Genomic DNA, 25,914 nt, shown 5'->3' with positions numbered 1-25,914 from the left:
TTTACTATTTCGGATGAATTATTGTTGAGAGAAATAACGTTCCTGTGGTAAATAAATGTCCGCAGTTGCGTGAATATTCACACCCAGGATTTTCAGTATGAGGCCATTCTTTTTAACAAAAACTTTGTATTTGGGCACATAACATTCTGGAAGCCTCTGAAGATGAAAAGTGAGATGCAAATGATTTCAAAGAAGAAATTCATTATTCTGAGCATCTCTTGAATAGAAACAAAATGAACATTCTACAAGAAAAGAGGATACTTAACATGTATGGGAAAACAGTCTAAATTTCTCAGTGATATTTTATTCATTGTATTTCTATGAGGAAGCAAATGATCCAATGTGTTGCAAATAATCACAAAATAACATTGATAAAAATGACGACGTAGGAGAGGAGGGTTTTTTAATGAAAATATTGCTGAAAGGCTGCTTTATTTCTTATAGTGCTATATAATAGTTCATTAATTCTGAATTAAAGATTGCGCTTGGGGATTCTGACTTACATGCTATGAAACAACAAACTTCACATTTTAATTTATCCTATTAAATTAGGTTCATATTCCTTTAGTCAGCAGAGGAGCATACTTTTATAATACTGGTTAGAAAATGCAGTTTAAAATATTGTAGAGGAATTTGGATGTAAATTAGTCCAATATATATTATTAAAATTTTAAATTAAGATGGTCTAATATGTTCCTCTCCCCTATTTCAGTAGCTATGTATTTTTGCCTCATACAAATTAATGATCCACATTCCACCCTGAGGGAGAGCTTTCAAAGTAAGATTAAAATAACAATGCTAAAATATTTGTATATATTATATACATTCCATTGTATTTGGTGATGTTGATATTTTCTCTCATTTTACCTGCCCAGTTTACTTGATAGGGCTGAACAATAACCTATGGTTTGTGAACACTGCTAAATTCAGTCTCTCAAAAAAGAAAGCTCATTTTAGAGAGGCAAAAAACAATTTTTGGGATGATGCTGTAGCAGGAACTGCAATATATAATACTAACCAAGTGTTCTAATATATACTGCTCAAAAAAATAAAGGGAACACAAACGTATAGGATCCTATACGTTTGTATTCCCTTTAATTTTTTGAGCAGTATATATATCCCAAGCAGAAACAAATTGAAAATGAAAAAAATGTCACTTTTAAGAATCAATAGAATAACCAATTTTTAACTGTAGAAAATGCCTTATAAGACTAGCTCATTTCTCAAATAACTTTTTTTAAAAAAACAAATGTGACAGTGACATCTTTTCCTGTTAATTGTCCTGAACAGCTTTATCTTCAATATTTGCTATAATATCTTTCATCAATGTCTACATGGAGAGCCAAAGCGGGGAATAGCATTTGACAATACATCCATTCTAACAGATAAATTCCACAGAAGTGGGGATAAAAGACTGTCTCATGCAATGGGAGTTAATCAATATGGAGCTGCAAGGTTTCATCTCAAAATATAATGCAGGGAGATAATATTTGAAAATTTGGAGTTCAGTATTACCTGTAAATTAATGCTATTCTCTTATGTCTTTTTTATATCTTGACAAGGTAGTAGAAACAACTTTAAACAGCCTTTTGGGAATCAACAATGAGCAGAATGAAACCTAGTAAACAGAAACTGAAGATCAGACCACCTGATACTGAGACTGTAATGGTAGGTGGCCCGATTTCTCTCTCTCTCTCTCTCTCTCTCTCTCTCTCTCTCTCTCTCTCTCTCTCTCTCTCTCTCTCCTCTCTCTCTCTCCTCTCCCTCCCTCCCTCTCTCTCTCTCTCTCTCTCTCTCTCTCTCTCACACACACACACACACACACACACACACACACACGGGGGGACAGCTAAATAGCTAAAATACTTCATATATGTATACAGTGCACACATATGACAGTGTGTCTAGTAGTTAAAGTGCTGCATTGGAACAGAGAGATGGATCAACTAGTTCTCCTTAGGTGTGGAACCTAACTTTGAATCAGTTATTGCTCTCACTCCTGGACTGGTAAGTCAACGAACATCTATCTATTTAAGTGTATTAGACCAGTGTGATACATTACAGCCCATCTATAACTTTCAATGAAGATGCCTTCATCCTACAATCAATTGATTTAAGATTCCATTGAAGATTTATTTGAAGATTAAATAATAATAGTAATATTATTGTTATTGTTGTTATTATTATTATTCCTTGGTTAGGACTTGAACTGTTAAGTTTTTATCAGTCCCAGACTGTGAATCGAATTGAAGATAATAATAATAATAATAATAATGATGATGATGGTGATGATGATAACTAGAAGATAAACCTTTTCTGCAGTAGCCCCTGCTTTGTGTAATGTTCTTCCCTCAGAGATTAGAATGGCCCCAACCCTGTTTATTGACTTTACTGTTAGCTGGTTAACTACCTTGGCTACTGTACATATTTATTTTTGAATGTTTTTACTATTTTATTGTTTTTAATCATTTTACCTGGTTTATAGTTTTAGGCAGTGCTTTTTTTGTAAAAAAAAAAAAAAAAAGATGTATGACACTCATCATACAACCCGCCTTGCCTACCCTACAAGGTTCCATCTAAAAAAGGTGCCGGAACTCCGTTCTGGGCGTTCTATGAGAAAAAAAGCCCTGGTTTTAGGACTGTAAGTTTCCCCATGCCACTTGATTGAGATAGGCAACTACAGAAATTGAATAAACAAGTAAAACTTAAACTGACATAATTGAAAAGGAAGAATATTTCATCAATCATAAATCTTTTGGGGAAAAATATTTGGAAGGATTTTTTACCAATTAAGAGTGGTTACTATTTACTAGGAGCTGGTAACATTTCAAATTACATTTTCAAAAAGTCCTTTAGCACATCTGTCTTCTAGTCACATTTTTTATCTCAGCAGCTCTGTCTATGAGAGAGAGCATAGCTACTATAAGGTGTTTCAAAGAGATGCTATGTTTGCTCTCACTATGTGCATTTTTTGAGATTAAATCAAAAATGCTGCCCAGCTGTTTTACTGATTATCATTATGAATTGAAAGAGTGTTCTCATTATTTGCATCATTTATTCAAATTAAGTAATTAGAATGTATTGATTTGTGAGCAATATTTCTCTTGCTTCTAATTATCTGAGGTTTTAGATTTCTAATGCGAAGTCTAAGACTAAATGATCCAACTCTATACTAAATCTGATTTTCAAGGTTTTTTTCCAGGAATCCAAGAAAATATTAATTTTATGCATCATTGACATAACATTTATGTGTGCTGTATTTATGTATCAGCTAAGCATAATTCTGCCAGTCTCCTGTCTACTTCTGTTGTTTTATTGATTTAATTTTCCTACTTAATTAAAATAATGTTTTATTTTAATTGTTTTTCTTCAGGATACATCTGCAAACCAAGAAAAGATAATGACATCTCCTACAAGAAGTAGCTCTACTTCGATTCCTAATCAAAAACATCAATGTAGTTATCAACATTCCAGCAAATTTAGTAATACCATGCAAACAGATTTTGCATATCTGTCCACACTTGGGGATTTCAAATCCCTTCCTTTAGAAATATTTGAAATGATTTTAGGATATCTTTCAGGTGAGTCACTTCTATCCCGCATGCAAAATATGGCAACCACATTGCCACTATAGAATTAGGATCTAAATTCAGGGTGGAATTTCAAGTCCCTGAAAGGACAATCAAGAAGCCATAGGATTTTTAAATTCCCTCTCTTTGGCTGGAGAAGAAGTATCTGTGAAAGCTGTTTTAACTGTAAGCATAGCTTTTCCACAATCACTGTTTTGATAAATATCAGTGTAAAAAAGTTGCATTACAGAATGACTGGTTAGTGACACACTTTAGAGAACCATTATAACTCTAAGTTCCTCAGAGCATTCTTATACTTGAAGTTGATGTATTTATTTTCAATCCTGTTAGAGCCAGTTGGAGAAATAAGACAAACAAAATTTTGTGGAAGAAAGACTGCACTACATGGTCTCAGGGCAATGAGTACCATTGCCTCTTGTGCTACGCACCCACATAAAACTATTACTTTGAAATATATTTTGCCTGTGTTTTTCAGCATACATAGAGTGAGAGGCTGAAATCACCACAAGCACCTATTAAATTACTGGTTATAAATACATTTGTACACATTCATTTTCTTTCTGTTTATTCTTTTGGGGGGGGGGGGGAAATCAGTTGTTTGCTATCTGCTTCTGTCTTAGGAAGTTCAACAACTAAAATTCACACCAAACAAAGAATTACTAACCTCTCTTAAATCTAAATGAATATGTGAAAGAAAAATAAGTAGGGCTGTGTAGGCTGTTGGATTCAATTTCCAGAGTGAATCCAAGTGGAAGCATGAACATAGCACTCTTTCAGTCACAAGTACTGCTCAGCCTTAAAAATAAGCTTTTGACCATGTGATGATATGGAAAAAATACTTAAGCTCAATGCTTTTTTCTTAAAAAAAAAAAAAAAAGTGCCGGAACTCATACACATCATACAATCTCCTTGCCTACCCTACAAGGTTCCATCCCAAAAAGGTGCCGGAACTCCGTTCTGGGCGTTCTATGAGAAAAAAAGCCCTGCTTAAGCTGTAATATGTGAGGAGACAGAAAACAAGCTCTTGTATCTGAATTAACTCCAAAGCCACCAACTGACTCAGTATGGGACCTTTGTGTGCAGAATTTTCACTTCCTAAGGTCCCTTAAAAACAACTTCATACCAGTTCAGATTTATTTTTATCACAGCCAATCTTGGATTGCTGAATTCTAGTAGAGCTACTTGAAAATTGTCTTCAAAGCTTTTTACTTGTTAAATTAGACAGAGTTAAACTGGCTCAACTATCCATCAAAAAAGACAAATATGGAATCATCCCAATGGCATGTGAAAATCTACATATGGTAGTATGAGTTTTTTTAACCTATTTTTAACCTGGTTCCCAATCTGATAATAGAGGAAACTGTTGAAATGAACAAACATCAGATGACTGTAGATAATGCATTGGATGCATTTGAAGATTAGGCTTGGGAGAGGTAGTTTGCCTGATGAATTTTAACTGTTTTCTAATAATAAATAACTCTCCTGTTCTTTTTCCCCATTGGTTATTATTCCTCTTGTAGAGTTACTTCTTTCCATTACTTTACTTCCATTCAGTTCTCTTTCTTTATTCTAACTTCCTTTTCTCTTTTTCATCCTGTTTTTTCTTTCCTTCTAACTGTTTCTACTGTAAGGATGTTTAAGTGGCTGCTTTTACCACAGTGACACAAAAATAACAAAATGTGACATCATGATGCAAGCTCAGTCCTTTTGTATTTGTGTTGCACCGTTGCCCACAAGTACCTAAGGGTCTGGGGATTATGTTCTGATACATGTTTTGTCACTTGCTCATAGACTTCTATTGAAGGGAGAGGAATGCATGTTCTTATATGTTTCTGTGTTTGAGAATTTCTTTTTCTTAAAAAAAATTATTAAGAAAACAAGAATATAACTTGTGTATGAGAAAGAGAATGGCTGGTATATGCATATGGAGATGAACTACATTTGTAGATGGGGCATTTTGATTACATTAATTTATTTTTTTTTGTATTGGCCCTGCTATTTTTATGAGTGTAGCTCATCAAAAAATCTTATTTGAAATCTCATGGCAATATCAAAAACATGAAAGATTTTATTATTCACATAAGATTTAACTTTGTTATTCACATAAGATTTTTCTTAAAAAATGAGTTCCTACATATGTGAAAAGGTCATACATACACAATTATGTGTATGACCATGTGTCTATCTTGGCTTAAGAGCAGTCCCAAACTTGTCTGATGAATGAAAGAAAAAGAACCACCGAGTAAATAAAACCTAAGAATTGTTTTTCTTTTTCTTCTTTATTCAGTGGCAGATATCAGCATGATGAGTATGGTATCAAAGAATATCAGCGACCGTGTTGTTAATTACATCTCAACTCCTTCTGGAAATAGGAGATTTTTTCCACAGGATTTTCATAACCATGAACAATCTGACAGTACAGGATCCTCCATTCTGGAACACTACAGATCATTAGGTAATCAAATCCTTGTCCTTTTCAGATATTCCAAAACAGGAGTCTAACCAGATAGAAAAATGTATTAATATATATAAATTTCAGCTAATTGAAGAATGCTCAGCTTCAAATCGCATCCTTTCAATTAACAAATATTAACAAGAATATTGCAAGACAGGAAAAATGTTTCACTGTAGAAAATTCATGTGCATGTCAAATCAGTGTCTAGATCAGTGGTGGCGAAGATCACGGGTGCCAGAGGCGGCACTCAGAGCCCTCTCTGTGGGCATGTGCGCCGTTGCCCCAGTCCTAGGCCTTCAGCTGGGTTTTATAAAACCTTTTCACTTTAGGCCTCCGCTGCCGTATGCAAAAGAAAAAAAAGGTTCAATCAGTCAATTTCAACTTCTTACAGGAAAAAAAAGATTTTGCAAAGTTGGAATTGACTGATTGAACTTTTTAGTCCCACCCAGTCTGCCGTTACCACTGCAGCCATGCAGCCACACCCACCCAATGGACCACACCCACCCGGCACTCGACGATGCATAATTGGGTTTTGGGTTGCAGTTTGGGCATTCAGTCTCTAAAAGGTTCGCCATCACTGGTCTAGATTAATATAGTGAACAAAAATTAACTTGATCATAAATACAAGAAATAATTTCTTAGAAAATACATTTATAACAGGAAAGGAATTGTAATTTCTCCCAACTGCTCTGTGTTTTTTGTATTTGTATTATTATGAACTGATATTTTATTTTTAATGATCAGTAGATTTGTAGTCTGTGAAAATATCACTGATAGTGTATGTGAAACAATGAGAATCTTAATCATGCCTTTCTATCTCTCTGTTTTTTGCTGTAATACTCTTGGTGCTCTTGTGAAATCCTGTGAAATTTCAAATGTATATTTATCTTTTCATTTATGTCTGAATTCTATTGTAGGACAAATAGAACTGGAAAAGGGAACTGCAATAGTTAAATATAGCAGAAGAGTTAACTTCTCCCATGCAACACTCTTATTTTAAGTTTGGAGGTCGGGGAGTGGCATGTAATGGGAACAGAAATCTGAAATATGTATTGCTTTACAAAATTTATGGAGCCTTTGCCAAGTAATATTTCTATACCGTTATTATGCTCATGTCAACATATCTCTCTGGATATTTTCAGAATTTTTGCCAGGGTTTATCATCCCAGTTACTACAGCTTCTTTTTCTTTTCTGTTCCATGCAATTTATTCGGTCTTTGTCACTGGTTTTCTGCAATCTTCCCCCTGCTTCTCTTTTCATTTATCTTCAGCGGCAGCCTTTTCACTCTGAGCATTTCCATAAAACCAAACTTTGACAAAACCCAGTTTTCACTGTAGCTATATGGTATGTTGTTGGCATAATGATTTATAGCTTTCATTTTCAACACTATCCCTTATGTTTTTCAGAAGGCTAACAAAATATATTATCTACGTGGAGGGTGAATTAATATTTTCAGGATGCTGATCAGTTAATGAATAACTAATGGCATCTCTGTCCCATCCTCCCACCTAAAGTACTCACTTCCCTCATTTAAATGCAACAGACCATGGAAATTGCCAATCATAAACAAGGCTAGGTTGATTTCACATGTATGCTTACTTTCCTTTTTTAAACATCATGGAATTGTGTTGGTTGAAAGAGCAAGGATTAGATGTTTGATAGTGCTCTATGGAAAACAGAAGTATTATACCTATGTAAATTATAGTCTAGGAATGAAAAAAGACCATGTGGGTCTTGGGATAAAGGTAAAATTGGATTGCTAGGCCATTCAAATAAATAAATAAATGCAATAAATGTAATAAATAACCAATGTCCCTATAAATCTGCATATGCCATACTTCACCAGTTAGTGATAGCTTTATTTTTTATGTTGATTGATTGATTTAGGTTTATTTTACAGTGAGAAGCCTTTGTATGATTAGTGTATGATTCAATATATTGTGGAATCTCCCCAAATAGGTTAATTTAGAGAAGTGTATTTTGTGAACACAATTATACTCCAATGCAAACTAGATACCAGTTTGATTTTGAAAGGAATTAAGTGCTTCAATTTCATTTCTATAGCATCAACACAGAACAGTAGATATAGGTAATGCAGTATGGAGCCAAAGTGGAGGGTTATCAGCTTGCATTTGGTATTTAATATAGATATAATGGGAGCACGGTAGCTTAGCAGTTATGGCATTGGGCTTTGTTGACTAGAAGGTTGGCAATTCAAGACCCAAGCATTGCGTGATAGGGTGAGCTCCTATTATTTGCCCCAACTCCTATCAATCTAGCAGTTTGAAAGCATGTAGATAAATAAGTATCACTTTGATGGGAAGGTGACAGTTTTCTGTGCTTCTCAGTCATACCGGCCACATGACCATGGAAGCGTCTTCAGATAACACTGGCTCCCTCAACTAGGAAATGGAGATGAGCACTGCCCCTTAGAGTTGGACACACTGGACAGGGGAAACTTTTATCTTTTTTTTCAATAGACAGATAAATAAAGCAGTTAAAGAACTCCACAACTAATCTAGGAAGATTAATATTAGTCCCAAAGATCTGTTTAGCGCTAAATTAACTTTTGCTAGATAACTATATTATGTCCATATAGTTCACGAGCAGTACTGAATATCATCTCAGCCATAAAAATGAAGACAAACCTCTTTGCAATCTACTGGTTTTATAGTTTTGTAATCTAGATATGGTAATTGTGACACAAACCAAATTTTCCCAGAGCAGATGTATACTAACATCATTTCATAATTCTGAAGCACAGAATATGGCAGACTTAACTACGGTAATCCTAACTATAAATATAGTTTTCACATCTTTCCCACTAATCTCTTCTTACACCTTTACTCTTTATTAAATTAATCTATAAGAAAATGACCATAAGAATTATATATACAGGTAGATAGATTGTAATGAGATCAGAATTAATATTTTTAAAGTGGTATAAAAGGACACCATTTAATTTAGTCTTATTGGAATAGCAACATGAATTAGTGAATATTATGACTTAGATCTTCCTCTTCTCTAAAACCATTACCATTAATGGATCCATTACCATTAATGGATCATGCATTAATTCTCAATTCTGATCTGAAAAAAATATGTTTCCAAAATGTTATCCCTCGTAGCTTACTTTGCCCTTTCTCCCCTTCTGCATTAGATATATTTCTAATATCTAGACAATGTTATATATATTATAAAATTATGAATTATATAACATTATAAGATTATAAGTTTTCACAGAGACAAATTCTAAATCTTGGAATACCGAAATACATCCATTTTAACACCTTCCCTGTGTGTGTTTTAAACAACTTTTAAATGTTCTTTCCTTTGTAATGGCTTGGAAAAATGGTTGAAAAATTTCTTTTCTTAAAAGAAAAAAACAGTAGTTGTGATTTATATTTTCAAGTTCCAATTTTCTTTCAATTTGAATATGCTTAATACTTATCCAAAGGTGTCAAAAAATCAAGATGGCAATCACAACCATCAGAACAGAGCACACACAGAAAAGGAATGTGCTCAGATCACATGGTTTTGGCTAACATCTTCACTTTTTTACCCCTTCTTTGTGGACATCTTTGTAATTATTACTAGAAGAGTGACATCATCTTGTTTTCAAGATCTGGATGTTATGTATAGGGCCTTTTAAAACAAGATTTATTTTCAAGATATTTTGCTATTCAGGTTTCAGTGCAAGACATCAGCATTGGAAGAAGCATCAGAAATTTCATTTTCATAGAATGATCCATAAAACTATTCATATGGAGCAATCTGGTTCTGTCCCTTAGGAAGCATAAGCTGTCATATGAACATTTGAATCTGTCAACCTAAACTAAATAGAATTGAAGAGGGGAACTTTGATTTTTTTTTTCCTCACTTCTTCATTTAGAGTTTTGGAGTTGACATATAGTTCTCTTGATGGGGAGAGATTATATGAAAGAGTATTAGATTGGATTAAATATCTTGCCTCATTTTTGGGCTTCCAGTTTTGAAGCAACATTAGCCCTGGCAATATCTGAGAAGTTTGGGAAGAGGTTCTAACATCCATTTTCCTTCTCTGAGCTTTACTTCTTGGTTCAACCACTAAAGGGAAAATCTGAAAAATATATAACCTCAGAAACCAAGTACTGCAGCTTAACCGAATATTTAAATCCTTTCACTCGTCTGAAATACATGGTAACAAATCAAATTACAGCGTCTAATGCAAATAGCAAATGTTCCTTTAGTACCTGTAGGATGCTTTGTACAAAAGTAGATATGTGGAATTATTTTTGCTCAGAGTTTAAATTCTGAGAGCTTAAATCAGTGATGGCGAACCTATGGCACGGGTGCCAGAGGTGGCACTCAGAGCCCTCTCTGTGGGCACGTGCGCTGTCGCCCCAGTCCTAGGCCTTCAGCTGGGTTTTTAAAACCTTTTCACTTTAGGCCTCCGCCGCCGTGTGAAAAAAAAAAAAAAGGTTCAATCAGTCAATTTCAACTTCTCGCTGGAAAAAAAAGATCTTGCAAAGTTGGAATTGATTGATTGAACTTTTTAGTCCCGCCTAGTCTGCTGTTACCACTGCAGCCACGCCCACCCAATGGGCTACACCTACCTGGCACTCGACGATGCATAAGTGGGTTTTGGGTTGCAGTTTGGGCACTCGGTCTCTAAAAGGTTCGCCATCACTGGCTTAAATCATTAAATGGAAGGAGCCATTTAGGCTGTTGAATTTAAGTTCCCTTCTCATTATAGAAATCCAAATTAAAGTATAGATGAAAAATGGCTGTTGAGTCTCTATTTGAACATATTCAGTGATGCACTGGAAAAGAAATATGGGTTGGTAATGGAGGATCTACTGTAAGCTTAAACTAGCAAAAGGTACTCTGGACAAGATCTTGTGGGATTTGAAGGATTTCCTCCTCCTGGTAAACCTATCTAGCTGCCCATAAGCACTATACTCACCATAAGCATTGTTGAGTCCGTGGCGGGAAGCAGACACGAGAAGCAGTTGAAGTTCTCAGTTTTCTTTATTCTGCGTTCAGCTTACAAGTAGCTGAACAAAACAGCAGCTCCCAAAACCTCCCAACTTCTTATATAGACATTTCCCGGGTAAATGCAATACTTTTCCCGCGCCAGCACCCGCGCATGCGCACGGCGCTGGCGACAGCCTGTCTGGTCCCGGGCAGCTTTGCACCTGCCCGGGACTGCCTGCAAACGCCCGAGCCGTTTGCAAGGCTCGGGACATAACACCCCTTTCCCCCGGGCTAAAACTACTACCAACATATAATCATTTATTTTATGCAGTGTTCTGCTTCTCAGTGCTCCTATCGTTACCTGGCTTTTGTTTAGCCAGCAATGTTATGTAATCCTCTAAGTATTTAGGAGACTTCTTTGCTCTCTGTGACCTTCTCAGCTCTGGGTTACTAGCATGAGTTCCCTGACTGGAGGGAGATGTGAGCCTGTTCTCCTTATTTTGCCTTGGTGCCTTCCAAGGACTGTGCCCCGCTGCCTGGCCTGCTTGCTCGCCCACCGGGCTCGTCAGGCCAGGGCTTCTGTCACTTTGTGACCTGGTTGACCTGCCTAGCTGTAGACCCTCGGGCCCCTTGAAGTGATAGCCACTGCTGGGCGTCTCTGTTGAACCTCCTAGGTCCGTCCAAGACCTGTCAGGAGGCTGTCCATTCCCTGAACCCCGTTCTGTGTCCGGGCTTGTGTGGGTTTCTGTACTTTCCCAAAACTCAGTTACTCCCTGATTTGGACTAGAGGTGTTGTAGTCGGGACTTGGTTCCTCGACCACCTCCCTGTATGTTTGACCCCCTGTAGGATTTGGGGTAAGGCCAACCTTGGGAATTGTGTGCCAGCTCTCTTGCGGGGAATGATTTGTTGGGATGCCCCCGGGTATCCTCCGAGACTGGAGTGCTGTGTGATGTGTGTGGAAAGTGAGTATGCCACCGGGGTGACTCCCAGGCTGGAGTAGGCGTGGATGCCTGGTAATTAGGTAGGCTCATAGAATTCTTGTTCGGAGCTCTCGCGGAACCCTGGGATGGGCCATTTGTAGCTCCATCAGTGGAGATGGGCAGCAGCTCGTGCCCTTCCCTTTGCTCCAAAGGGTCCCCCTCCCCCCTGGAAAAGACCCAGGAGTCTCATCTGAAAAGTCCCGCCGAGGGCGGAGTTGGTCGATGTGCCGACGCAGGACACGACCGTTGTCCAGGGCTACCTCATAGGAGAGAGGACCTGTGACCCTGGAAATAGAAGCGGGGACCCATGTATGACCAGGCCCGTAATTGCGAGCCCAAACCGGGGCACCCACAAGTAGTTGTCTAGGTGCCCTAGGATGTGAGGTAGATGAAGGCAGTCTGTCCGGATGCAACCGGTCAAGTTTAGTAGTAAGTTGACGCCCCCAACGAAGTTCAGCTGGGCTTCTCCCTGTAGAAGTGGACGGTGTGGTGCGATAAGAAAGGAGAAAGTCAGCCAACCTGTGATGCCAGTCCCCGTAGGTGAGTCTTTTCAATGCATCCTTTGTGATGCGCACCATACGTTCAGCCATACCGTTGGTGGACGGGTGGAAGGGTGCAGACGTGGCATGACGAATCATGTTTGCCTGTAAGAAAGCTTGGAATTCGGAGGAAGTGAATTGAGGGCCGTTGTCGGACACAATGACATCTGGCAGCCCGTGTGCAGCAAAAATCCCCCTCAGTACCTGAATAGTCTTTGCAGTGGTGGTGGATGAGACAGGCACAACCTCAAGCCATTTTGAATGGCTGTCAACAAGGACCAAGAAGAACTGGCCCTGAAAGGGCCCAGCGTAGTCAATGTGCACCCTAGACCATGGGGACTGTGTTTCCTCCCATCTATGCACGGAGCTTGGGGCATCTCTGGGCGAGATCGTTGGCACAGGTGGCATGCATGCACCTTAGCCTCAATATCTTTATCTAAACCAGGCCACCACAAGTGGCTGCGCGCAAGAGCCTTCATACGAACAATGCCAGGATGACCCTCGTGGAGGGATTCTAAGACCCTAGTCCTCATTGAGGTGGGAATGACAACTCTGTTTCCCCAAAGCAGACAACCCTGAGAAAGGGACAGCTCGTTCCTTTTGGACCAGAAACTCTGAAACTCAGGACTAGGGCAGTGCTCAGGCCAACCAGACAAAACCCAGGAACGGACACGTGAAAGTGTGTGATCTGTACCTGATTCAGCGGCAACATCCCTGGCACTAAGAGGGAGCTCGGGCAAGGCTTGGATTGATAGAATGTTGACAGCTGGCGCAGGGTCAGCTTCTACTACTGGCAGAGGCAATCTACTGAGGCCATCAGCATGGCCCATTTCTTTTCCAGGCTTGTGGAGTAAGGAAAAGTCATATGCAGACAAAAAGATAGACCACCTAAGCATTCTAGGGGAAATGATTTGGGGAGTCTGCTTACGTGTGGTAAACAGTCCCAGCAGAGGCTTATGGTCAGTGAAGACCGTGAAGTGCCTGCCATATAGAAAGTCATGGAATTTTTTAATTCCAGCAACAACAGCCAGAGCCTCCCTGTCTATCTGAGCGTAGTTGCGCTCAGCAGAAGACAATGTTCTGGAGTAATATGCAACAGGAACCTGAGTTCCATCAGACCTGAGGTGGCTCAGGACAGCTCCAACCCCGTAAGGGGACGCATCACAAGCGATGCACACAGGAAGGGACTCGTTGAAATGTGCAAGTACACTGTTAGAAGTGAGCAAAGCCTTGACTTTGTTAAAACAACCCTCATGCGTTTGTGACCACTGCCACACTGCTTGCTTGTCTAGTAGCCTGTGAAGAGGCTCAGCTACACTAGCTTTTTGTGGAAGAAAAGAATTGTAGAAATTCAGGAGGCCCAGGAAGGCCTGAAGTTCGGCCTTGGACTTTGGCCTAGGTGCTTCTAAAATAGCAGTCAGTTTGGATTCAGCAGGGTGAATCCCAGCAGCATCAATTTTGAACCCCAGAAATTCAGTAGAAGGCACCCCAATCATGCATTTGTCTTTTTTGAGCTTGAGGCCTGATTTCCTGAATCTTAACAGAACAGCTCTTAGCCTTTCAGCTAGAATGTGTGTGGAGTCTCCTGCAATTAAGACATCATCAAAGTAGGGGCAAACCCCCGGTATGCCCCGCAGTGTGTTTTCCATTACGCTTTGGAAAATCCCAGGAGCGACATTCACTCCAAACTGCAGCCTTTTTACCTTTAAAGGCTCCCCTGTGGGTCACAATAGTCTGAGCTATAGCAGCATCATCATCAACAGGCAGCTGTTGATACGCTTGAGCTAGGTCAAGCTTTGCAAAAACGCGCCCCCCCTTGAGGGAGGCCAGAATATGACTGACCACAGGAACAGGATAGGCATGTTGCTGCAATGCCTTATTCAGAGTGCATTTGTAGTCAGCACAAATGCGAATGTCCCCATTTGCCTTTAGAGGCGTGACAATGGGGGTCTCCCAAGGACTGGAATCAACAGGTTCTAGGATTCCCTGTTGAATCAGTTTGTCTAACTCAGTGTCAATTTTACTCTTTAAAGCAAAAGGGACCCTTCTTGCTTTAATTCTAATGGGAGTGACAGTGGGGTCTAGCTTTAAGGACACAGGGGGTCCTTTGAATGTGCCCAGCTGGGGGCTGAAAACATCTGCAAATTCTTTGCAGACTTCCTGTAGGTCGAGTGTTTGTAAACTGTTGAGTCCTGTGACGTGTATCCCCAGGGCCTCAAACCAATCGAGTCCTATGAGACTCGTTCGTTCACCCCCTACTACTAATAAGTCTAGTGGACCTTCAAAACTCTTGTATTGCACGTTAAGGGTGGCCTCCCCCTTAACACACACTCTTGAATTTTGAAAATCTGTTAACACAATGTCAGAAGGCCTTAACTTGGCCTGAGTTCCACTACCGGAACAAATCTTCCTAAATGTATGCAAGGAGATAATTGAAAAGGCAGACCCTGTGTCTAGTTCCATAGATAATGGAACCCCTTGTAGCTTCACCTTGAGTGACAGCTTTTTCTTAATGGGCTTGTGTGTGCCTGTCCTAAGGATGCTTCTTCGCGAAGCGCAAAACCCTACCCTATTCTGGCTGGGGAATCTGGTACCTTTCAGGCGCAGTTCTTCCTGAGGTTGTACCTTTCGTCGGCCCAGACACACAGCTGCAATGTGTCCTTGTTTGCCGCATGCCCGGCAGGTAGCGGAGCGGAACTTGCAGTCGGTTCTCCTGTGGCGACCTCCACAGCCGATGCACTTGAGCGGAGCTGAAGAGCTTCCCTTCTGTTTTTCTTCCTTCGTGGGGTGGAGACGGTCGACTTCCTCGTCCGGATCCTCCTCGGAGTTTCTTTGGACGTCTTCCTGGTGCACGGATGCAACCTCTGGACTGTTTCTGATCGGCCGCATGTTCTTGACAGCGCCGCCTGCTGCTTCTTCTGCGGTGACTTCCCTTAAGGCATCTTGGTAGGACAATTCTTCTTTAGCGAAAAGTCTCTGTTGTAGATCTCGATGCCTTAACCCGCACACGAATCGGTCCCTCAGTCGTTCTTCGAGGTCTTTGAACTCGCAGTGCTTGGCGGCCTTCCGTAATGCGGCGATGAATTCTTTGGCCGACTCACCGGGCCGTTGATCCCTCTGCTCGAAGGTGTGGCGCCATGCGATGACGGACATCTTGGGGTGGAAGTGCTCCTTCAGTAGCTTCTTCAGATCTGCGTAGCTTACAGACTCTACTGGAACAGGTGCTGCAAGGTTTTCTGCGATGTCGAAGGCGTCTTGGCCGCAAACACAAAGCAGGGTGGCAGCCTTCAAGCTCTCTTCCCTCACTTGGTTTGCCTTGAAGTAGTTCTCCACCCTGGCTACGTATGACTCCCACCGCTCTGGATGTGAGACGTCGAATTCCGAAAGCCTTCCGATTTTTGCCATCTTCAGGAGACGGGTCTATCAGCCAGCCTACCCCCGAATGCGCACTGGATTGGCGGGTAGCTGCCGAGTCGACGCCGTTCCGCCGCTCAGGACTCACTTGGGTAAGCTTACACTTCTTCCTTTCCAGGCGGTGTAAGGCAATCCCACCTTCGTCGCCAGTGTTGAGTCCGTGGCGGGAAGCAGACACGAGAAGCAGTTGAAGTTCTCAGTTTTCTTTATTCTGCGTTCAGCTTACAAGTAGATGGCTTCAGCAGCTCCCAAAACCTCCCAACTTCTTATATAGACATTTCCCGGGTAAATGCAATACTTTTCCCGCGCCAGCACCCGCGCATGCGCACGGCGCTGGCGACAGCCTGTCTGGTCCCGGGCAGCTTTGCACCTGCCCGGGACTGCCTGCAAACGCCCGAGCCGTTTGCAAGGCTCGGGACATAACAAGCATGAATAAGATTAATCATAGTCTATTTAAAATAGAACTATTAAATTTGGGCTGCAAAAGTCTAAGCAATCTTTAGATGGCAAAAAGAAATATCTTTCTGTTTTTGCTGTCACCTAGTAGTTGTCAATATTTTTGCAGCCCAATCTGAAAGCTCTGATTTGAAAAAAATGGGCTTCTGATTCTTAACTCAATATAGTTTACAGGTTTTGAAAAGCATCTTCACAAAAACTTTTTTTAAATAACTCTGCATGATTTGTCTTTCTGTTTTTTCTTTCTAGGCTTATTGTTTAAAAGGTGCACTTTACTGCTCCCTACAAAAGAGAGACTGAAGTACATATACAAAATACTTTCAGAAGTAAGCATAGATGTTTTCCAAGAAATATTGGATCTGTTAATTTCTATATTTCTATATCTATTATGAACAACATAAGTAAATTAAAAGATAACTTTTTTATACTGCTTGTTTGTAGATTTCCTGTTTCAAATTCAATGGCTGCTCAGATTCTTTGCACTGTTTGGGATTACAATGTTATGGAGTATTTTTACAGGTAAAAGCAACTGAGTCCTTTGTAACGCTTTAAAAATAAATATATTTATTATGGCATAAGCTTTTGCACCTTAGACTCCATTACTGCATGCTGTATAAACTTTACAGCTATATATTCTAAAGTTTCATCTGTTCAACGTTGGGTAAAGACATTGCAGATCTTATTATTTGGTGGACTGTCTTTGTATCCCAAGATAAATCATCTTCTGCACTTTCTCACTGACCATGTTCATTAAATTTCATATTACAAAAAGAAGGAAATAAAACAGTTGTATCATATATTGTCTTCAAACTCTAAAATATTATTTTTATATTTCTGCTGGCTTATTCTGTATGTTTTCAGACCTTAACAGCCGGTTGGGATGAATTTGAATGTCAGCGAGTTTACCATTTTCTCTGTGACCTTACTAGTTTACCTCAGAGAATGCAGAGAGTTGTCAGCAGCAAGCCTGGTAAATAATCCATGTTTGTGAGCGTGTTATAAATTTGGACTTTTGTATCTTGTGATGCCCCTAATAACTGAGAAAGCAATAGTGACTACTGACTTTAAATTTGTAGCAGTGCCATCCAAAATAATTATCTTTCACGCAATTTACAGGGTTTTATCATTAGAAAACTCTAAATGCAAGACTAATACCTAAATGTTATTAATTTGACTAGGAATTTTCCGTAAACTGGAATTGAGGATAAGGACATTTTGCTGCAGTGTACTTCTAAACCATTGGACTCACCAGAGTGATTCGGCATTTTGGCTGACCTGTATTTTAAAGCCATGGCCAATAGTAAATCAAGCTCGGCTGCTGTACCTAATATTTGGGCCTGCATCTACACAGGATGGTAAGCTATTTTAATTAATAAAACACAGAGGTATTCAGCTAGGAGCCTGAAAATAGGAAAGGAAGTGGAATATTAAGCACACAGAAAATCAGTTGCAATCCTGCTAATGATTTTCTAGCAAGATAGCAATTATTAATTCTGAATCTAGAATTGCCTTTCTTTAAATCTCAAGAAATAGGTAGTATGGCTAATTGATATCTCAAGACAAATTCTCCTTCAGTAACTCTTATGCTTAATATCATTCAGGATATGTTGATTGGCAGAATATGATTCAAGGCCCAACAGATGAAAATAGTTTGAAAGAGCTGGCAGATGCTGTTAAACTATTATATGATACAGAAGCAAAGGAATGGACAGCGGATGATGTCATCAGTCTGGTGGATGAGCTTGCAGGTTTGTTTGCACACTTGAATCCAAGATATCATCAAGTCTTTATGTCTCAACCACAACTGGGACCAGCAATTCTATCGTTAAGTGAGGTGATCACTAAGTGAGAAATCACGTGATTTTCCAGAAGATTAACAGGAATGTAGCTAACCTGACTTGGGGGAAGGGTGAGAGAATGTTCCATAAGACCGGTGCCCCACAACAGAAAAGATCCACCTCCTGGGACCCATCAAATGCAATGATGGCACCCACCAAATGTCCTTTCTCCCAGATCTAATGGGACAGTTTATGTAATCAGGGAGAGGCAGTGCCTCAGGATACCTGCCCCCATGCCATGAAGAGCTTTAAAGGTTAAAACCTGTCTTGAATTAGATCCAGAAGCAAATGGGCAGCCAATGGAGTTCATAGAGCAGAGGTATGATATGTTGTGTTCTGGCATTCTGCACCATTATGCTTCTGGAAATTCTTCAAGGTCAGCCTCACATAGAGTGCATTACAGTAATCAAGTTTGGAGGTGTCTAAGGCATGGGTGACTGTCAGCAGAGCCTCCTAATCTAGGAACAGGAGCAACAGGTGCACAACAGAAAGCTCTTTGAGCAGGAGTAATGAGTCAAGAAGGATCCCCAGATTGCACATTGGCTCTCTCTGGGGCAGTGCAACCCCATCCAGCACTAAAGATGGCAAGATTGAGAACCAAATTCAAAACCACTCAGTCTTGCCAGGGTTTAGCTGAAACCTGTTGTTTCCTATGCAGATCCTCACAGCCTCCTGGGATTTACAGCATTGCATAATTTGCTGGAGGCAGAGACTATCATCAATGTATGGAGGGTACATCACCCCATGATAAGAGATGAACTCATCCAGCAGTGTCTTGTAGATGTTAAATAGAAGAGAGCACTGAATCCTACAGCATCCCACAAAGTAGAGGCTAAGGATGGGACATCTCTCCCCAATCACTAGACTGGAACTGATCCCAGAGAAAGCGGGGTAAACCAGCATAATACTGTGCCACTGACCCCCAATCCTCTGACTCATTCCAGAGGGACACCATGGTTGATGGTATCAAAAATCACTGAAAGGTCAAGTAGGGTAAGTTGGATGCACAAACCCATCTCATCTTTTCCAGAGGTCATGTAAAAGTGTGAACGATGCCATTTGCATCCCATACCCAGGTCTGAAACCTGACCGAAAAGGATTCAGATAATCCATTTCATCCATGGTCCTCTGAAGCTGTTGTGCAACCATCTTTTTGATCACTTTCCCCTAAAAGGGAAGTTTAGATAATGGAAGTAAATTGTCCAGTATGGTTGGGTCTAGTGATGGCTTCTATAGGAAAAGTTAAACAAAGTCCTTCTTAAGAGATTAAAAAAAACCCCTCACTCAAAAGAAGATTAACCACTGCTAGAACCTCTTCATCTGATACCTTCCAGCCACTTTAACAAGCCATGAGACACCTGGTTTTTAAGAACAAGTGCTTGAACTCTCTTAGTTCTCATAGTACTCTTGCTCATTATATTATCCACTGAAAAGCAGAAACTAAATCTTAAAAGTACTATAGTTTTATCACTGAACCCCTTTGAAAATCCAAAGTAGTTAATCTTGTTGAATGTTTTTTACTGCTTGTCTTGTGGATTAGATAAATTGGAGTTGTGTTCTGTCTATTTTGAAATAATATTTTCAAATGTAAGAAAATTAAAGTTAAAAGTTAAACATGCATTGTGAATGCTATATGTATCTGCAGGATTTATGATTGTGCTTGTATATATATAAAATCTTTTTTTCTATTTTTATAGTAATCCCTCAGGAATGGCATCTTGAAAACAGTGCTCGGTTTCTTATTTTGTGTGGAAACAACATCTGCTTCCCATTTATGGCTAGTAAAGCTGTGAATGGCCGAGCTGTTGAATTGGCAAGACTGGTGGTGTTCTTGGCACTGGTAATTAATATTTTTCCCTTTCTATGTAGTATTCTCTTCTCTATGTTATGACTTATAAATGGGCCACATGCACTCAAAGTAAGTGACTGCCTTTAATGTGTATTGTACATTTCTGTGAAAGAATAACTGCTGTGAATGAAAATAATCAGGATGAGAGAACGGTATTTAGAACCTGACTGTTTTTTCTTTCTTTTCTATTTTAGTTTTTTTTCTTTGCTCCATACAATTTAACTGAAAATCTTTCATCTCCAATAGGGGAGAACTATAATTTGGCATGTAGAATAAAAGAAATTTAGTTCCAGAGCCAATAACTCTTTTGAGTGAAATAATTTTTAATAAGGATTTAAATTCTTGTGTACTCTTATTTGGATTCCCTCTCCTCAGTGTTCTTTTAACATGATTAAAGTCTTAAATGTGTTCAGCACGATGACGTATTTGATGTCTTATTTAATTTCACCCTTAGCAGTTTCAGGCAATTTGCTAAAATTAACTAACCAGAATAACATTTTAAAAGAGACAAATTAATATATGTCTGAAAATACTTCAAATTAATTACCTTGCTTTAGGAGTGTTTCTATGGCAGCATGTGCATAAATGCAGTTCTTTTAATGCTACTTGTATAATGTCAATTTAGACGTGAATAGTGAAAGCATTTTTATTAAACTTCCATTACAGCAGTCCTTGAAGGAATAGGACATTTGGGATTTTGCCATGCTTACCTAACTTCTTGGCCTGATGTAATTAGTGGACAGGCAGGCAGAACCAGTATACCTAACTTGAGGCATCAGATATGTCAAAACATCCTCATTCGCTTGCATCATATTTATCAGAGCACCTTACAGTATATTAATATTAGCATCATACATTGATACAGATTACACGGCCATCTTCTTGCTTTTTTTCAGGTTGTGAGCCATGTGGGGGGACTGCAGGAATCATATAGCTTTAATTACTGTATAGGAAAAGAGAAATGTTTTAACTTAAGCTCCTTATGTGTATATTAAGTAGAATGAATGCACTGTAACAGCTGAGAGCACTTCTCTGTGAGGGTTTTCTTGCACCAATTCAAAATCAGCTCTGAACTTGCCTGACCTCCTGATACCTACTGGCTTGGGAAGTTAAGCTGATTTGTTTCAGACACTGGGATGAAAAAAATTATTTGAAAACTGGCATTTGTTAGTGTGACTTAGCAAAGCTACCGGTAGTATTTTCAAGAAATTCTTGGTTTACCTTATCTTCCTATGCCTAAATGAAGGCAACTATTTTTCTACACACATACACACACACACACACACACACACACACACACACACACACACATCTCCACTCAGCCTAAGTTATACAGGTGATGAATGCAATATTGGAAGACATGAAAGACCAGGTTAGGGACAGATCATTTTGGGGAAAAAATCTGTGTGGTCACTAAGAGTCAACATGGCTTGATCGCACATAATCAACAGGCATTGTTTGCTACATGTCTTCCCCAGTCCATCCAAGACTAACATACGTAATTTTCATGAGAGCTATGAGACAAACATATGTTTGCTTGTCAGTTTATAGTTCTCAGAAAACACCTCAAGTCAATCATCACTTGCCATTTTAGACCAATAGCCAAACACAAAGAACTATAAGCCAATTAGCATCAGTAACAGTGCCTTCTCCCATTATTTAAGTCTGTATCTAGACCAGGGGTGTCAAACTCAATTTCATTGAGGGCCGCATTAGCATTGTGGTTGCCCTCGTGGGGCCGAGTGGGTGTGGCCAGGATGGGGGCTGCCTAGTGGGTGGAGTGGGTGTGGCCTACTGGGTGGGCACGTCAAGGATGCCTGTGGGGGCCTGGGCAAGAGTGGGACAGATTTGAGGGTCTCTGGCAGAAGGGGGTGGGACTGGGGCAAGTGCCAAGCCATGGTCCATTTCTTTATTCCTCACAAAGGATGACATTTCCCAAGCATGCACCCAGGGGGCGGGGCCGACGCAGCAGGGGCTGGTTCCTCACTGTTTCCAGACGGCCTTGTGGAGCTAAGACTGAATGCGTTTCAGCATACTTGGCCACCACCACAAAATTGTACATTTTGCGGGCCGCATCTGGCCCCCGGGCCTTGTGTTTGACATGTCTGATCTAGATTCACATTCCTCCCACATTTCACCAGAGACAGAGATAATAAATTGGTTTATTAGGTTGCGCACTATTTTTCCTTAGAAGCCCAAGTGGGCATACACTCCTCCCATTTCTCTCCACAATTCCACTAAGAATAATTCTAGAGTCTGCAAATATTTTCAGTGTCTTCCAAACTGTTAATGCTATTATTCCAGAAGTCAGGCTTCCTTTTCCTAATCATGCTATCACCATGCTATAATGAAACCCCAGGAAATGGCAGAAGCTAACTCTTCCAATGGAAGCATAGACATTTTAAGCACCAAACAGCAATACCGTATATTACTATTTATGATACTGTATTTGTTACCTTGACATATCATTCATTACCTTATACATGGGTAAAATGCCATTGGTTTAAAATTACCTGGAAATTATTTGTGCTTGCCGGGTGGCAATTATAATACTATTTGATAGGAGGAAGGGATACTCAGCTATCAGGACTGTGCCTCTAGTTAGAAAGCCATACAGACAGAGTCAGCATGAATCACATGGAATCCTTAAACAGCAAAGATATATCACTTTATCTAGTTTAAGCTACATTTTGTTAAAAAAAAGTAAAAGTAAACAAAAGTCAAACCATCAGAAACCAAGAAAACAACAATTTAAAGATTCTAACCTTTTGAAAGCTGCCATTACTATATTTGCATATGCATGTTTGTATGTATGTCTTTTCAACCCAAAACTTCCATGGAATTATTTCAGATTGAAAAGCACAAAGATAGGAATAAAGAACTGTTGTTTTTTTTTACCATCAAGGACATTTCATTTTGTTGAAGTTTCTGTTCCACCAGGTATGCGAGAAGGACCTCTATTGCATGGACTGGGCTGTAAAAATGATGCAGAAAGTCTGCAATGTTTTCAGTATCTCAAGTGAAAAGAATGTTTTTTTGCAGAGCATAGAGAATGCCTTTGCACAAATTATCATGGATGCTCTACAGTTGGTGATATCTGGTAAGAAATCCAATTACAATAACCGCACCTTAATTGTGATTCTCTGAATCTTCCAGGCAGTATATAGTTAGGTTTTGCTTTTAGATATACTCATAGATATTATGAGTAAAGAGGTTAGATTAAAATCACACTGAAAGAGGAGTAAGTAAAGGTTCAATCCACTACTTCCTAGACCTGGGTAAATTACCCAAAATTGGATAAAAGTACTTTTTCTTTGGATAACAGCGCATGAACCCATTACTTAATATCAACAGGAGCATTTAAACTGACTTAAAGTATTTTATCTACACTGAGTAAAAAGGACTTTCAAATAAGTGGTTTGGGATACTGAAAGAGAAGGTTTGGGAAGCACTGGTTTAATTCTTTCTCCATGTACTATGATCCTGTCAAAAACCAACCCTCTGCCACAAGGAAGAAGCCACCATCTAAGCAAATAGCCTGGATCATCTCATTACTCAATTTCAGTTGAAATTTAATCATATAGTCACATAATTTGGCCTTAGTATATTTACTGAAATGCCTTGCCTTTGATCTGTGCAATTTTCTTCCAAGACAGATTTTCTTTCTTATGTTTTCTTTTTAAAATACATACTGAACAGTGCAGTCGTGCATATTTTTGCATATCAGAACTCCAGTGAGAATATAACATTAAAACTGAATTTCTGGAAATGTCAATCAGCATTTCTTAAAAAAAAAAAAAAGATTTTATGGGGTTTTTTTTAAGTTTAAGAGCTATGGTGGCTCAGTGGCTAGAATGCAGTATTGCAGTACTGCTGACTCCCGGCTGCCAGCAGGTCGGCAGTTCAATTCTCACCAGCTCAAGATTGACTCAGCCTTCCATCCTTCCGAGGTCGGTAAAATGAGGACCCAGATTGTTGGGGGATAACATGCTGACTTTTTTTTTTTACAAACTGCTTAGAGAGGACTGTGAAACACTGTGAAGCAAGCATATAAGTCTAAGTGCTATTGCTATTGCTTTATTTCTGATTAATTCTGATGAATATTCATATGGTTGAAGTATAATATAAACATATATTTTTCTACATGTCATATTAGAAAATTCAGAAATGAAAAATAATATGACTACTATTACTATGAGCATATGAAATATTGCATGGGTTATTGCCTTATATAACAAATATTATGTATTTTCAATACAAATAAATCTTATGTATTTAAAATAAATACAACCAATATAGTCTAAATAAATAGAATCAGATAATAAATAACCAAGAGGAGTAAATATGATCCATGTTTTAATAACATGTCACTCATACATAATTTCTGATGATATTAATTTCATCAATATATTGATGAAATATATTGATGAAATAAAATGTTATCTGCTAGCTTGGGATTTTCAAACTAAGCAAAATCTATATGTCAAATAAAAATATGTATTGTTCAATCTGTTTTTTTATTTTATTTTACTTAGGAGAGCATGATGAAGAAGAGACCAGCTTTTTAAATCTGTTCCATCTGGTCAATGCACAAGCAAATTTTCATAAAGAAATCCTTTATTTAACCATGAACAATGATATGTAATTTTTTTTTTGGTTTTGAATTTTGAAAATATCCTATGAATAAGTAAAATTATTTTGCCCATTATCTTTTTTTAATCTCCATGTGTGGCTGAATGCGTTCTGATCTGCCTTCTAAATACACATTTCATTGGGCTCTTAACTAGGGCTTATTTTGGGGAAAGGGCTTATATTAGGCGCAAGCCAAAAATTCAGTCTAGGGCTTATTTTCTGGGTGGGTCTTATTTTCAGGGAAACACGATATATTATAATATCAAGATTTATTTATTATTAATTTTGCACTTGCTGAGGTGAGTAGTTTAACACACAAATACACAGAGGCATATAAACAAGAATATGCAAAGATTGGAACAGAATATGGAATACAACTTTAATGAAAAAAGCAATAATCTATGTGCTGGTGAACCAAAATAATGCAAACCATTAAAATAACCAGATAAATAATTAATGCAAATGAGCTGAGAGATAGTTATGACCCATGGCCCGGTGACAGATACGTTCTAAAAAAGATTGTAATGGATACGTGCAACATGCAAGATAGCTAACAGCGTTTACCATGCCTCCACAAAACTGCTAAAAAAATGCAACATTGTAAAATGGTGAAACACAGAAATGAACCGAAAGAGAAGAAAGTGAATAATTTCCTTCACATCATTTTATTGCAAGATCTAACTCAATGGGGGAGGAGAAGAACGGGAGGAATAGGATTTCTTCATTTACAAACAATCCTCTGAAGAAGGAGTTGTGTTCTTCTGCAATCCTGTTTCACACAATTCTTCACTGAATCTGTTGATACTGTCTGAACAAATTAGTCTATATTCTGTTTGCAGGAACATCTAACTTTCTAAAGGACTCTTGCAAAATCCAAACAAGATGTTAATATGACAAAATTCATATTATATATAATTTACATACATGAATTGTATGGAATAGGTCAGGGGTAGGCAACCCAAAACACTCAAAGAGCCACTTGGACCCGTTTCACACCAAAAACAAAACACCGGGAGCCGCAAAATCCTTTTGATATCTAAAATGAAGATAACACTGCATATATCCTTTTTTACCTTTATTATAGGAGTGTGTGTGTTTGTGTGTGTGTTTGTGTGTGTGTATATATGTGTGTGTGTGTGTATATGTATACACACACACACACACACACACACATATATATATATACACGTACATACACATACA

At 38.9% G+C, this 25,914-nt stretch overlaps 1 protein-coding gene across 2 annotated transcripts; it reads left to right on the top strand.

The window, feature by feature from the left end:
• The first annotated feature begins 88 nt into the window (after positions 1-88).
• On the top strand, positions 89-25,693 carry FBXO47 (F-box protein 47). Of its 2 annotated transcripts, XM_039355862.1 has the most exons (12): positions 89-268; positions 1,563-1,668; positions 3,374-3,581; positions 5,878-6,045; positions 16,642-16,718; positions 16,834-16,911; positions 17,254-17,362; positions 17,571-17,747; positions 17,994-18,140; positions 19,928-20,070; positions 23,020-23,179; positions 24,615-25,693. In XM_039355862.1, the coding sequence occupies exons 2-12, from the start codon at positions 1,603-1,605 to the stop codon at positions 24,722-24,724; spliced, it is 1,443 nt and encodes a 480-aa protein (XP_039211796.1). In that variant the 5' UTR covers positions 89-268; positions 1,563-1,602; the 3' UTR covers positions 24,725-25,693. The 2 variants fall into 2 exon arrangements, with proteins under 2 accessions (XP_039211796.1, XP_039211795.1); XM_039355861.1 differs by lacking the exons at positions 23,020-23,179; positions 24,615-25,693 and having other exon boundaries at positions 1,567-1,668; positions 19,928-20,617.
• Positions 25,694-25,914: the final 221 nt, after the last annotated feature.

Source organism: Crotalus tigris, unplaced genomic scaffold (genome assembly GCF_016545835.1).
Source record: "Crotalus tigris isolate CLP2741 ecotype Arizona unplaced genomic scaffold, ASM1654583v1 scf7180000018762.419966263:882430, whole genome shotgun sequence".
In the NCBI taxonomy this organism is placed as follows: domain Eukaryota; kingdom Metazoa; phylum Chordata; class Lepidosauria; order Squamata; family Viperidae; genus Crotalus; species Crotalus tigris.
Note: the sequence above shows the minus strand (reverse complement) of the source record. Positions and strands in the feature narration are given on the sequence as shown.